The following is a 15,842-nucleotide window of genomic DNA, read 5'->3' on the forward strand; positions in this document are numbered from 1 at the left end:
GGCATGAGGTCCTTGTACTTATCAACAAGGGGACACAGTGCTCATTCTCCCCCCAACGCTTCCTGGGTTCCCCCTGAAAATCTATACCAAACCCTTATGCAAGGTGTAGTATGTATTTTGGGGGGGACGCCACATTCTTTTTTTTCAGGGCATGCGACATCCAGGAGTGGGATGGGTGCACATTTGATGTGGTCGTCTCTGTCCTACCAACCAATGACGCTGTGCAACCGCAAGCGTCCTAGCAACCAAAGGCTCTTATGTCCCACACAGCAGGAAGCTGGTTTAGCCCTATCTGTGACTTTGATGGAACCTGGGATTAGCAATCTTAGAAGGGCCAAAAAGGGAGCTTTTGGTTATGCCAGCCCCTTCACTATAAGAGGTTGAACACATAGCAGCCATAGTGTCAGTGAAATAGAAGCTGTTTTACCGAAAGCATAGGAAAAGCTGAAACACTGCATAGTGGGAGATTAGGGTCAGTTAGGATACTGTACTTTAATTCTAATTGCTAGCTCTTTAGGCAATCAACACTTTGCTGCTTTTTTGTTCTCATTATTGTGGGATTTTTTTGGCTTTCATTTTATTTTGTAATTGACTTGAGGTCAGTGGTCACTTTTTCATGTTGATAGGGCCTTCACATTAGGTTAAACTGTACTTTTTCCCCGCAAGACTTTCCTTTATAAAATTTCAGGGGTGGTATTTTGGGGTTTTCATTTATTCTCTGGGATTTTTATTTCATGTTGATAAGCTTTTTTTCCAAATTCTTTTTTTATATATATCCACAAGCAGAGGAAATCAAACAAAGCAAGTATTGCACAACTATTACAAAAGAATGTAAGGTACCATTCAAAAATAGTCCACATAGGACTAGATAATATTTTAGGGTAGGTGGCAAGCATAAAACAAGTCAATCTAACAATCACAAGCATTCTGCATTATTATAAAACCTATCATTGCTCACAAACTTCATTCAGGACCTACAAAAAGACCCTTACCTTCGTCGGAGAAAAGGAAAGAATGCCAATAATGCCCAGTCTGTGGTAGACTTCAATTTTGCCTTTTCGGGAATAAATCATGTTTTTTGTTGGATCTCTTCCACTTTGTGCAACCATACAGAGATAGAGGGTGGAATTTCCTTCCTCCAACAAGCTGGGATACATGCCTCGGCTGCATTTACAAGATGTCTCAAAACTGAATTCTGGTAGGTTTTGATAGGGATGGAGTTATGGTGTAATAGAAAAAAGAAGGGGTCGCAAGGTAAATGATAGTGAGTAAACCGTTGAGAGATCTCCCGAACCTTATCCTAGAACTACCTCAGTTTAGAACAAGACCAAAAGACATGGAGTAACCTACCATTGATAGGCTTTATTTTTTAGTATGGGGTGCTCTAAGCACAACACTTACTTGTTACTGACCATCTGTTTTTAAAGTTGCCTTTTGCTCAGAGAACACCATTGCATGATTTGAAAGAATGCCCTCGCCTATAGAGAAAATAAAAGTAAGACATACACCAGTTAGCCTATTATGTCTGATTAAAACTGTCCTGTTGCTGGTTAATTTTACACTGCTGTATCCTCTGTTGTATCTTAATTCTTGTAGTAAAATACCTGCCTGTACTCTTTGGAGTTGATTTACTAAAGCAAAATAGACTGTTAACTCTGGAAAGGAACTTCCCCTTTGCAAGGGAATTTCTTAGCTTGGTACATGAAGTGAAGCTCTGCTAACTTCTATCATCCAATCATGTGCAAACAAAAAATATATATTTTTTTTCTTCATGTGATTGGGAATTCTTTGCAAACTGAATTTTCACTACATTCTTTAAGCTAAGGGAAAATTCCCTTGCAAAGTGAAAATTCTCTTTCAAAGTGAACAGCCTCTATCAGTGATGGCGAACCTTTTTGAGCCGGAGTGCCCAAACTGGATCACTAAACCAACTTATGTATCTCTAAGTGCCAACCCTTCAATTAGACCTGAATACTCTCAGGGGGGCTTTGCAGTTCTGAGGTGGTCTGTACGGGCTCTCAGGGGGCTGTGCGGCTCTCAGGTGGGCTCTGTGGGGTTTTTGGTATTCTGTACAGGCTATCAGGGGAGCTGTGCAGCTCTCAGACGGTCTATTGTGGCTATTGGGTGGGCTCTGTGGTCCCTCTGGTGGTATGTATGGGCTCTCTGGGGGGCTGTGTGGCTCTCTGGGGGGCTGTGCAGCTCGCGGGTGGCCTATAAGGGTTTTCAGGTGGTTTATATGGGCTCTCTGTGGGGCTATTCTGCATTGCTGTATAATTATCATACAGCAATGCAGAATACCACCAGCTATGCGGGACTACAAGTCCCAGCAATACATTATAATGAAAGTCAGCACTACACAGCAGAGGCATAACTAGAAACCTAGTCTTCCCCGCAGCAATAATAATGTATTATTGCTGCGGGGAAGGGGGGCAATTATTATCGCTGCCTGGGGGAGAATTGTTTTTAGGCAGGAGTTAATAAAAAAAAAAAACCCATGCAGCAATAATAATCACCCCTTTACCCGCAGCAATAATAAATTACCCTTGGGGTAGATTAATACTGCAGCCGGGACAGAAATTACTATTAGTTATTACCATATTTGCCGGCGTATAAGACGACCCCTCACTTTTTGTGTAAAAAATATAGGTTTTGGGCTATACTCGTCGTATAAGACGAGTATAGCCCAAAATAATGTTTAAATGCACCCACAAACATCCATGGCGGTATTCCCGAGTGTGGCTCGGGGTTAATTTTCCGTTCCATAACCAGTAACCCCGAGCCACAATTGGGAATACAGTCTCTACCTTGTCCACGATCCCCGCTGTATCCTCCGTCTTCCGCTGAGTCAATCACGGCAGGCTTTGTATTCATGAATACAAAGCCTGCCGTGATTGACTCAGCGCCGAGCCAATCACGGCAGGCTTTGTATTTAATGAATACAGGCTTTGAATACTTAATTGTCGGCTGCCGCAGCTCTCCGTGTTCCTCCGCAGCAGCCGAAAATTTTAAAATAGTCCCCTTTATTCTTGGACTGGGACCACTATCGCTGCGTCCCTTTGATAATGCGGACATAAGCTTGCGTGCCAGCAGAGGGGGCCCCACGTGCCCACTCTGGCACGCGAGGCATAGGTTCGCCACCGCTGGCCTATATGCTCTTAGTAAATCATCCCATTTGTCTCCAGTACATTTTGGCCTATTATTCCTGAGTAAAACTTTCCTATTAGTCAATTTTACACTGTTGTATCATCTGGAGTGTCTTAATTTTTGTAGTAAAGCCCCAGTCTGTGCACCCTGCTTTGAGTAAATTTGGGCCTAGTCTCTTAATACTTGTGGTAAGACACCAGCGTATACTACTTTTCTGTAGTACATTACAGCCATTTCTCCCTCATTAAAAAAATTTCTGCTGCTGACCAATTTTACACTGCTGTGTCATCTGTGGCCTCTTAATTCTTCAAGAGAGCTTGATAGAAATTGTCCACTGCAGTTTTACATTAGCAAGAAAAGCCACAGCAAACTACTGCACAATTTCCATCTGTTGGGTAAAGTGGGCCTGTTATCATTAAATAATAAAAACATGTGCTAAAACTACCTAAAAAAAAACTTTTTTAAAGCTGAAATTAATCTAATTGTGGTGCTGCTGGTGTGTGTAAGCCAAGATAATTGTAAAAAAAATATTAATTCAACAGCCAAATATGCACTGCCAGCATATGCTGTTGCTGAGACTGTCCATGAAAATCATACTATTCATAACACCACTTGCAACTTTAAAGCATTCCCCAAGCATGTTATTTAAAGCATTTGTATATTTGTTGTCTTTGGATGTTGTCCTCAAAGCTGCATGGAAGATCCTCCTCCATGTACTGTATTATTTAATCATTTTCTTGCATTGATATATGCCCAGTATAAGTGCCCAGCTCCTCATAATTTGTGACAGTTGTTTGACTATTATTTCTAAATAGGGCAAACATTTTACAAGATTCGCCCCTTCCCATAGACTTCAATGAAATCCACCTCTATATTCGGATTCACTGAATTTTGAGCAAGATTCTCTGAGCCCTTGGCAATTCTAGTAAAAAATGTGGATCCGCGCTTTATGGGTAGCCCTGATATTAAAGCAGCTGCGCTCTCAACCCTGGGGTCGAAATTTGATAAAGTGTGAATTGTGCAGCGCTAAAAATTAAGGAATGATGGATTAAAGGATCAAGAATCACTTATTGAGTGGTCAGCTTTTTTTCATCATTGCGAGGAAAAACTTTTGCAATTAATTTTAGGAAGGAAAAAACGGAAACTACACCATGTTGAATTAAAAATACAGGAACATAAAGCGAAAATAGAGTCATATAGTGATACAGAGTTTTTTAAAAACAATATACTAGATATAGAAAAATATATACAAAAAAGAGATACGGAAATAAAAAATAAAAAACATAAAAAATATATTAGAGACATGCTGGATTTTAAAAATGGGAAAATATATAAATGGCAAACAATAGAAGAAGAATGTATTGACAGTTGTAATACTAGCATAAAGGACCCAGAAGATAAAATGGATTATAGTAATTTTGATGACCCACACTGGAAACCTGTTAAGAAAAGAAAACGAGAAAGGGAAATGGGAATAGAGTTGATAGCTAGTTTAATTAGCCAAAATCCTACTCCGAAGGGGGAACTCCCACAAAGATTTCACCCTCTTCTATCACAAGAAGATCATGAAGGGAGAACGGAAATAAATAACCCCCATGATCGAATTAATGATCAGAGACAGAAAACCTCAAATCGTTTTTTAGAGGATGTTCGAAATTATCCCACTCCAAGGGAGAAGTTAGGAAGACCAACAATGGAACACCATCCTCGACCTTGGAGGGGGCCCAATATAAAGGACACGATGGGGTTGATTTACTAACCTTATAAACACACCACGAACGTGTATACACCTCTGCAGTGTGTTCCCTCCCAGCATGATCTATGGGTGGAATCTAAACACCTTTGTAATGTGTACACACCCAGCAGGTGTGTTGTGCAAAGCCCTGAATGAATTCCAAGGTGATGTTGGGTAAATTAGCTCTATGTTGTGTTGCTTGCGTTGATGAATGCAAGGAATGTAAATGCATGAGCTAACCATTTTTGTCTAAACTGTGAAGCAGCATTATATATGCATCATGTGCATGATTTTTCCATATATGGCATTAGTGGAAATATGCTTTTAGAGACTTTTTGGTTGATAAATAAATGGGTATATCCCTACTTTTAGCTGCCATCATCCAATGTGGTTGAAAGGAATACCAAAGGGGCAACTTACCCGAATTAAACGTAACTGCACAAGGGAGGAAGACTTTATGGAACAATCCGAAATCCTAGTAGAAAGATTGAAGGAAAAAGGGTATAATACCAATGAGTTAGGAAAAATACAGACATGTGTACGGAAGAGAGACAGATTAGAATTGTTAAAACCAACTATAAGATCAAAAACTCCTCCACCTCTCTTATTCATCACGAATTTGTCAGCACAATACAAACAGGTAGAAAACATCCTTACTAAACATTGGCATATATTAAAAAGAGATCGAACCCTAGGCCCCATCCTCCCCGAGAAACCCAAAATAGTCTACAGACGAGCACCGAATCTAAGACAAAGACTGGTTAAAAATGTTATTGATCCACCTAAAGAAAAAATTACCCTATTCGATGGTATAGGTTTCTACCCATGTAAATACTGTATTAGTTGTAGAACTACAGGTACAAGGAAAAAGATTACAGAATTCAGGTCCAATACTACAAACAAAAATTATAAAATTAGGAAGTTTGTGTCGTGTCACAGCAGATACGTGACCTACCTCCTGGAATGCCCCTGTGGGTTGCAATATGATTAATTATATATTTATATATTTATATTATGCACTTAAATTTTTAGCGCTGCACAATTCACACCTTGGCAATTCTAACCGGGGCAGATTTGCCCATCATTACCCAGGACCATTAGAGAGGGAAAATCTTCCAAGACACATACAGCAATGAATACATGACAGAGCTTCCAGCCCTTCCCCATTCTATCTAAAACTGAAAAAAAGGGTTTTGGCATATTATACATGTATTGTTTAGATTTCGCTTTATAACATTTAAAAAAAAATAATTGCCTTTCTTTTACCTTTGTGACATCACACACTGTATTTTACATATAACACTATTTGTTCAATTTCCCCTCCCTTTTAGATTGTAAGCCCTCACGGGCAGGGCCCTCCTTACCATCTTGTCTTAAATTGTATTGTGACTGTAATGTCTTCCTTATATTGTAAAGCGCTGTGCAAACTATTGGTGCTATATAAATCCTGTATAATAATAATTTGTATAATATATTGAATGACTTTCTACATATTTACAGCTGTTCCCTAATAACGATAGTCCAGATGGTGATGCTGATTTAACATAAACTTTTTTTTTTTCACTTGCAAATATAAGCTATGACAGTGCAAGAGACTGTGAAATGTGGCCCACTTAAACCAAGTCATTTTCATGAATTATTAAGAAGGCATTAAAGGTACTATTTATAAAGCCAATGTAACACATTTCAAATACAGCACACGAGTAGCTTCAGCATTTTTAGATTACTTTAATTTAAAAAAAGGAAAGCGTTTAGAGATAAGGCGCCCATCCAAGCACATGTAATTTTCAAATTGGCATGGCTGACCCATAAAAACATGGATGGTGTCTCACTTATATCAAATGTTATAATTACCCGCAACCTAGTTTGTGAAACGACATATATATCAGAGTTTCAACACTCACTTTAACTAGTCAAATCCTTCTGCAGTTTCAAGAGCCAGCTGTCTTGCAGTGACAGTCAGTTTTATAGTATGAATCAATTTGTCTCCACTGACGGAAAATAATTGCAAAGCAAACAAATTATCTATGCTACGTTGAATTCTATTCACTCCAGGGACTTCGAGCGTAAAGCTTTAAAAGATTTTTATTCCTTCCACAAATTATGACCTCTTTTACAAACAGCAAAGAATGAGGCCACCGAGTAATGTTTTGGAGGGATGCCTTTGGTCTCATTTTTGAAAAAAAAAGAAATTAAAAAGAAAGCATATACATACACACACAAATATAAATCAAGCAGAAACTTAATTTCCAAATCACATTTTTATTGAATTCATTATGTAATTTAATTGTCTCTCTTTCCAACCTTTGTACATGGCATGAGAATCTTTTTGGGGGGAGGGGCTAAAAGTACAGCTAAAAGCAAGACATTTGGATTATATGTTAAACTTTCCCTTTAAACATTTGGGCTCCAGATCCTTTTTTCCCTTTTTCCACCCCATAGTCCCAGAGAAATTTTTGTTTTCATTATGTAAATTTCTTGGTTATATACATCCTTTAGCTTTTGTGGTCTATCCTAACATATTATAAAACAAGACAGATGGAGTGTTAATTTGGTAGCAGATTTGGACCATTTATTTTTATTTCCGAGAGTTTAATTAGGTAGAAATATTTGAAAAACTAAATACACCTTTCTCTAATTTTCCCCAAAGTAACTTTTGTGTTAATTGCGCATCCCTAGATATTTACTCCAAAATGTACTTAACAAATACTTCTCACTAACAGGATATCACAAGTGTCAGTTTTATGTAAGGTAGTGGAATGGTAAAGCGGAAAGTCAAAGTTTGCATTTCAGTACAGGAGAGCTTTTTTTCCCTTTTGATATTGCATTGAGACATACACCAAGAAAAAATCCCCTTTATAGGAAAATTAATAACTAGATATATTAATAAGATAAGATCACATTGGGTTTGTGTGGACAGAAATCAACACAACACTGACATTTTCACAGGTTCGTGATCACTACTAATATGTTACATTTTCCCATCACGCAGTGAAAGCTAATGTCATCCAATTCATTTGAATATTTTATTTTTTTAATTGATTCATTTATTTATTTTTGTAATTGATTACTTTTTTATTTACACATTTTTCGTAATGGGAGGCTATAAATGACACTAAGGGAGACTGTGCACCCCTGCAACAACAAATCCCTTACAATAGTGATCCTTTGCTATTGTAGTAATCATTTGCTGCATGGTTAGGCAGGGCAAAGCTGATCCTAAGCTAATGTGAAGATTGCTGCTGCAACTTTCAGAACTTGCTACTGTTGTCATGGATGATATAATCTTAGTTCCCCCTGAAACACAATGCAAAAACTAGCTTTTAATAAAAGAAATGGTCAGGGAAAAATGCAGAAAGAAATGGTCAGGGAAAAATGCAGAAAAGAAAGACAAATGATACAACAGTAATAAAATTTAAAAAAAGGCAATAACAATAAAAGTACTTAAAGTCCTGGATTCTATGAGTTCCAACAGAATTCAGTCAATGAAGCAAAAAATGGATCTGGGATTGGCTCTTTGGAAGTAAAAGTAAAAGACCTTGGCAAAGGTTCTGTTCTTGATGTAAATTAGAGCTTCTTCTTGATGGTAACCAAGCTTTTTCTTCATGATACATTATAGTATTTCAGCTGCCTTGTGCAGCAGCTTTTTGTGTCACTGAGCAAGCACCACTACCAATCAGAAAGGCTCAGGGGGGTCATGACAGAAGGGCTGAAGTGCTTTATGATCTCTCACCTGCACCTCCCACAATGTCAGTTGCTGTGAGGTGCAAGGACGTAAGTCTAAGGGGGGTGAATCTCAGCTGCGGAGCTCAGAGCTGGCCTGGTGTGGTGCTTGTTGGCTCAGGTGAAGGGTTTGCGGTGCCACTCTATATGGTTAGGAGTGTGGTTGGAGCCCCATACACATCATATGCCAATGATTGAGCCAACCCTAGTGGCAGAGCTACTAAAGGAAGTGGTAGAGGTACCAAAGAGTTCTGCGTGGAGGCCAAGTGAGTTGGTCTTGGGGTATGATGAGGTCTCTAGTTCTTACTTGGATAATCACTATGCGATTTTACATACTGACACAGAGAATATTATGCAGTTCAGCAACAGAAGTCCTCTGCTAAAGTAGTAGCAGCGTATGCAGAAGGTACAGCGTGCGGTTATACAGGTTGTCCACTACTAGCAGGTTAAGGTTCACTACTATAGGCAATATGCAGAGTACTGTCTAGGCGAGTACAATCTCAACTGTAGCAAGTAAGTTATAGCAACACTGTCTCTTTATTGCACCCAACACAGAGTGTAGATATAGTAGAGGTTCTCCCACAGGAGAGTACTTGCGGTTGTGCTGCCAGTGGGTTCACATGCAGGCTAGCTGAAGGCGGCTCCGGATGGTGATTCCCATGCGGTGTTAGGAGAGGATAGGCCCCTGGAGGAAAGGTTGAGGCTGTTTTCCCAGCAGAGATACGGTGTGGTTCCGGCTGCTGCGTGGAGATGTGAGTATCACTTGCCCAACGTTCACAACACTAGAACGCTGGGCAAGTGTAACCTCCTCCATCTTATGGAGGAAGAGGAAGTGCGGGGGGAGGAGCCGGGAGCGGCGGCCGACGCCAAGGTCTCACAGAGACTGAGCGCCGCTGGCGAGGACGTGCCGCGGTTGGGCAGGTCTATGAAAGTTGCACAACAGCAGCTAAAATGTTTATATACTCGCATGTTACTACCTCATAATCAATAGATTATTGTGTGTTATGAAATTTGCTTTGTATAGATACCAGACTTGACATACCTGTGTGGTATACCTCCTTCAGAAGGGGCAATATGTGTCTCAAATGACACATCTATATATTGTGATGTTTGGGGCTATTAGCACACATGGTGAGTGCTTAAGGGTGCAGTCCACTCGAAAATAGCTTCTGTTTAGGGGTTGGTAGTCCATTTTTATTCAAACAAAAGTTCATACATCCACCTTGGACACCCTCGCAGGGGTTGCTCAGCATAACCTCCATGCAATACTTGCAACAGAACACAAGTTTAGCTTCCACTTTAAACATTACCATTTCTAACCCACTGGTCCTCTTTGAAGTGCTGTCCCACACTTGTACCGGCTGCCCCTCAGGCTCACAGCTCTCCTAGCCTCACCAGTTCTCTCCCAGCCTCCCTGGCTATTTTCATGTGCCTCCAGCACACACACCACCTGACTCCACTTTAACGTCTGGGGGAGTTCTCCTGACCCCTGAACACCATCCTTTCCTATGCCAGCAGGAGCTCACCTGACTCCTCTCTGACTTCTGTGGGAGTTCCCCTGATCCCTGGAGCTAATTCCCGTAGCCAGCATCCTTTCCTTAAGGGCTGTGCACACCTGTGCAAGCAACGGGTGCTGGTCACTGCTAAATCCTGGACCCAGGACTGGAGATCTCCTCCCGTCTGAATTACCTTGAAACCTCCCAGTTCCAGGATCCCAAGCATAATCCAGACAAACCCTTGCTTCCTGACACCTCAGCCCCTCTGGCTGAGAGTTCTGGGTGATCATAACACCCAATTCTACAGTGGGATTGCCACACAATACTACAATATACATTCATTATTAATGTATCACCCCCAGGTCCAAGGTTATCAATGCTGTGTGAGATTTGGGAGGGGTTATGTACAGGTCATTTGTACTTTATCAGGCCGGGCCATCTTTGTGCATTAACTGGGCTGTCCAGTGATAAATAATTAGTGTTTTTGATATGTATTACTGCTTTTTGACACCCTGCCATAAAAGACAATTACACAGCTATAAAAGAGGCCTGAATAAACAACTTGTTTGTTTTGATCATTGGGTAAATTGAAGCTTTGAAGACTCTCTTAACCCTTTCACTGCCAGAGCTGTTTCTTGTGTTTTTGCACACATGTTATAATCCACATTTTAGGCCTGAGTATTACTCAAAGCCCCCCCAGAACTATATATTTCCTGAAAGTAGAGACCCTGTAGAACATAATGGAGGCTGTTACAAATGTTTATGTTGCATATTAGTGCAACTCTTTATCAAAACCAAAATTTCAGGAAAATATATACTTAAATTAATTTTAGTGCGCCAATATACACACAATATAATACCCTTTTTTATAAAATATAAAAGAGAAGGTTGTGGCAAGTAAATAAATACCTGTGCCAAGCCTAAAAATTGAGTGCACCCGTAAAATGGCAAAAAAACCACGGTGTCCAAAAGCAGCACTTTAAAAGCTTGTACAGGCCATCAGTTTAAAGTTCATCATCATTAATATTGGCTCGAGAATTATTGCTCTCAGAATTACTGGTGCACATGTGCACATGGTGATACCTAACATGTGTGGTGCAATTGTCGTTTTTGTACGCAGGTGCACCCAATGAGTGTTTGCTTTAGTATGCGCACTTTCACAGGGACAGGGGACTTTCAAACAAAAATTTTTTTTGGGGGGGGGAGCGGGGCAGTATTTGTATTTAAAATTATTTCACTTAATTTTTCAAAACTTTTTTTAATTAACTTCATTGCTATCACAAGCCCAAATGTGGTTCACAAGCCCCCTATGTGATAGCACATTGGAGGTTTCATTAGCGGTCTATTAGATCAGCCTATTGAACCTGATTGAGCACAGATCTTGCTTGATCAGCTTCCTTCCTAGATTCACTAGCCAGGGAATGACAGCTCAGAAGCCGGACGTGATGCACTCCGGATAAATCTTCCCTGATACCCACCAACAGCCATGATGCCAGTTCTAAGTCTGCAGGAGGGGCAGCGGAGCTCGGGAAGCAAAGCAAGGGGTTTTTTAGCTGCCAAAATTACTTCCAGTAGAAAGCTGATAGTCGGCTTTACACAGGTAAACAAACTGCCTGCAACTATAGTCTGTTTACAGGGCCCCGCAGCCAGCGCCATATGCCTTACATTGGATTTAATTATATGTAAACAAACATATTTAGTGTGCTAGAGTACAGCTTTAAGTACACTAAGTTGGAAATTGAAGCCAGCTCCAGGGACTTAAAACTGAGGATATTTTGTCTAAAGAAGGATTTATTTTTCTACAAATTTGTGCCACCTGTCTAACACATACCACTCGCACCCCACACAAGACATAAAAAGTCAGCCTGTGTCTGTGTGCTGGGTTTTATATCAATGGAGAGTCCATTAACATCAGCCCTCCTGATTGGCCCCTGCAGGTGTGGTTCAAGGTGTTTTCTAGGTCAAAGAGTATGCTAAGGCTTATAGGCTGAGCATGTATGCTTCTTAAATGATATGAGCTGTGAAGTGCGGGATCACTTTTTTTTATCTCTGAATACTTGTATCAACCAGCTATATTTCCAAAAATAGTTCCAATTTTCTTATTTGATTTTTTTTTTACTTGGAGGACCATGAGGATGACATCAAGTTCTTGTTTCCCCCTGGTAATACAATCTCAATATACATTAGTAAACTAAACGTGTCATTGTAGTCTATCACAGCAGTGAGATTGGAGCGGTGGCTACTTTACAGCACACACAGGGGCCATGGGGAACAAAGGTAGCCACCCTCCAGAAGGAAGGACAGTGTCAGAATGAATTCAGAGATGATTTGAGGATCTACAGCTGAATGATACACAAATAAGATCAATTTTTGTTAATAGTTAAGGTAGCTAAATGTATTTTTTAAATGTAACTTCTGAGTTTAGTGTCACTTTAACAAAAATTTATCTAGATTGTGTATCACTCATCTGCAGATCCTTAAATCATCTCTGAATTGGTACTGACACTGTCCTTCCTTCTGGAGAGTGGTTACTTTTGTTCTCCATGGTCCCTGTGTGTGTTGTAAAGTAGCCCCTGCTCCAAGCTCACTCTTGTGATGGACTACAATCTCAATTCAAATAAGTAAACTAAACGTAAAATTGTAGTCCATCACGGGAGCATGCTCAGAGCAGTGACTACTTTACAACACACACAGGGACCATGGAGAAAAAAAGTAGCCACTATTCATACTCTGCAGCAGAGTGATGGACAAAAAAGATACATTTTTGTTAATAGTTAATAAGATTTAACTCCTGAATTAGTGTCACTTTAACTGGAAAGGTGACTGGATGATTATGAATACATCGGGAAAGATCATGAGTTAGACTTTGAATAAAGGCAGAGTATGAATCAGAGCAGAAAAAAAAGACACTGACAGGACCCAGGCACTTTGAAAATTGTTGTTTCATGGGGTTTTCCCAGTTTACTTTACAAGCTTTGCATAATTACGCTTTTAAAAAGACATCTGTTTGTAACATTAAGTTTATTAAAATTGTATTTCTAATCAAAAACTACGGGGAACAAAGGGAGCTATGCAAAATACAGCTAAAGTGAATCAAACTCCAGGCTTTCAATAAAACTTACCCTGAATTGTATTTCCATATGTTTTGTACTATGACATTTTGTGATCACTGTATTAAAATGTATTAACATTTTAAAACCTCATCACTTCATAGCTGGAATTACCATGAAAGCAGAAAAGTTTAGGTTTTACAGTACAGTAATATAAAACGAATCTCACACTATTAAAAAGAAACAAATTGGAGGATGTTATCCAAAATGATTCTTATAGGATTAGTTATTTTTAAGTAGCCACTGAGGTCTGTTATGACCAAGCATACTGAAATAAGACCACCACCAAGGTTTTTCCCTGTCTTGTGATTGCTCATCCTCTTCCTCTCCTTGTCCTTGTCGAGCATGTGGGTCATAGGAGTCCAGTGGGTCTAATCGATCATAAATGTCTTCTGGAATAGCTTTATTAAAACTACGGTTACTGACTTCGACCCTCTGCAAAACAAAATCAACCTGCCCTGCCTTTGTCATCTTAGCTGGTAGGGTAATTTTCTTAGTGACCTTCGAGTAGCCGAAAGCCTCAGCAGAAACTATGTGCACACCAGGAATCAAGAGTCGCCAATAATCTCCATCTTCAGCTATAAAAAAGTAAAGAAAAATCAGTTGGCTAAGAGGACTTAATCAATACTTTCAAAATCTTCTTATAAATAAATGATGAAACAGCATCTAGAAAACCTCTCCCGCAGGAGGTTAGATAACAGCTGTAGCCTGAAAATTCACAGTTCACACACTATGGACACAAATGAAGACAAATTGTGGGTTTATGAAGACAACAACCATGAACAGGGACAAAAACACTTGTGAAAAAAAATAAGTCAAATATGTACATAGATAAGAAATTTACACAATTACGGTACATTGCATCTAACTTTCAACATTAAAGCATATCTAAACCTAGCAACAAAAATGTAATATACTGCAGCTTACCAGTCCGCAGTTGTAATGCCTGCATTTGGTTTCTATTTTAAGGCATTTTCCCCTTTAGTTTTAACTAGTGACACTGCCTGTAACACACATCTTGTCCTAGAGTGACAGTACTTACACACCGTACTGTATCACATTGTCACTTTGGAACAAGAGGTATTTTAGAATACAACTCCGTCTCCATAACATAGAGTGTTCTGTAGTCCACAGAGAGAGCTGTGATCAAGATAATGGTCAGCACAAGAAGTGATTCGAGGAAGTTCCCAAAAATGTCTGGCAGCATCAACAGGTTTTGGTTTTTTTTTTGCCCATTTTAGATATATTAAAACACTTTCAATGGTTTATTTAACAGACTGGAAGAGAACATAAAACAGTTTACTGTTAGGGATCAAGTACACTTTAAAAAAAATAATGCTTATACTATAGTAAACATTGAGTAGCCGTGTATGTCATTGCAAACAGCTGTACATTCTGTTTTTATATTTCTGGCAGTGCTGCACAAGGTATTAAGTATACCTAGTTGTAGTAGTAAGTCACATTCAATGCACATATTGTTGAATGTCCAGGGGAATGTGACTTACTACTATGAGGTATACCATCACCTAGATAATTTAACATCTTACACTAAATCAAAAGTTCAGAATAACTATTTCAACCTTGACATCATTGTTATGGAAACCCAGAGTTATGCCTTAGGGAAAAGACAGTGCTTCCATTAAACAAAAATAATGACTACGGTCTAGTACCAGTAGGGCACTGTACTGCCAACAGTCCAGAAATGTAAAAACAGTTGGAAGAAAAACAGTAGAAAATGCAGGTTAATCGAAGTTTGCCATGAAGTCTGGGGAAAAAATAAGTGGAAATGTATTTTCCTGGTGCCTCCATGGCAGTATACCATTGATATGGCTCCGCCCCTTATCCCTGCCCACAGGACCAGTGTAAACCTATAAAAGAGAGAGATCCCCCTGCATTCTTTTTTTTGTCCTCACATCTCTTGACCTGCACCAGTGACATGTTGTCCCTACCTCTGTGTTGTAAATCGATGCAGTCCCAGCTGGGTTCATGCCTCTCCCAGGTGCAGTCCCAGTACCTCAACTGCTCAATGCGTCATTAAGGTCTGGGAGCCCCTTCTTGAGTCTTGGGGGCCTCTCTCTCTCTCTCTTTCCCATCGCATACGTCCTAATTAGGTTCATAGATGGCTGTTGTGGTGAACGCGTGATGGCTTCAGGTACTTTTTGCTCTTCGCTTTCTTTCTCTTGTGTCCTTTTACTTTTTGTCTCTCTCCCCTTCCCTTCTGCAGTCATACCCCTCTCCTATCTTTTTACCTTTTGTTTCTTTCCCCTTCACTTCTCCAGTCTTTCCCCTCTCCTGTCTCAGTTTCTTGCCCCTTTGGACTGTCTTTCACTTCCTCTCTGTCTCCATGGTGGTTGCTTCTAAGGCGCGGCGGCGCTCTCTCTGAGCTTTTTACTGGCCGGGTCGCTGATGTCACCGCGTTCGACGTTGTTTCGTTTGCACATGCACAGTTTCGACCGGCAATCGGGCGCCATTTTGGATTCATGGGCGGTGGGAGGGAGCTGGGAGGCGGAGGCTGGGCAGATTACAGCCCTGTTATGAGGAAGAGGCTGGCACTTGCCGCCCTTGCAGGATTCAGGTTGAGATTCGTCCGGATCGTTTTTTTTTTGGGGGGGGGGGGGGCTGCGACCGGTTCCC

General features: G+C 40.2%; 1 protein-coding gene across 1 annotated transcript in view; it reads right to left on the reverse strand.

Moving 5' to 3' along the window:
- Window positions 1–13,242: 13,242 nt before the first annotated feature.
- The window catches only part of CPZ (carboxypeptidase Z), an 89,683-nt gene continuing 87,083 nt past the window's right edge, over window positions 13,243–15,842 (reverse strand). The window contains exon 11 of the mRNA XM_018554965.1: window positions 13,243–13,786. Within this exon, the coding sequence (XP_018410467.1) occupies window positions 13,431–13,786 (356 nt within the window). The 3' untranslated portion in view covers window positions 13,243–13,430. The remainder of the gene's footprint in view (window positions 13,787–15,842) is intronic.

Source organism: Nanorana parkeri, unplaced genomic scaffold (genome assembly GCF_000935625.1).
Source record: "Nanorana parkeri isolate BGI_ZX_2015 unplaced genomic scaffold, ASM93562v1 scaffold180, whole genome shotgun sequence".
Classification (NCBI taxonomy): domain Eukaryota; kingdom Metazoa; phylum Chordata; class Amphibia; order Anura; family Dicroglossidae; genus Nanorana; species Nanorana parkeri.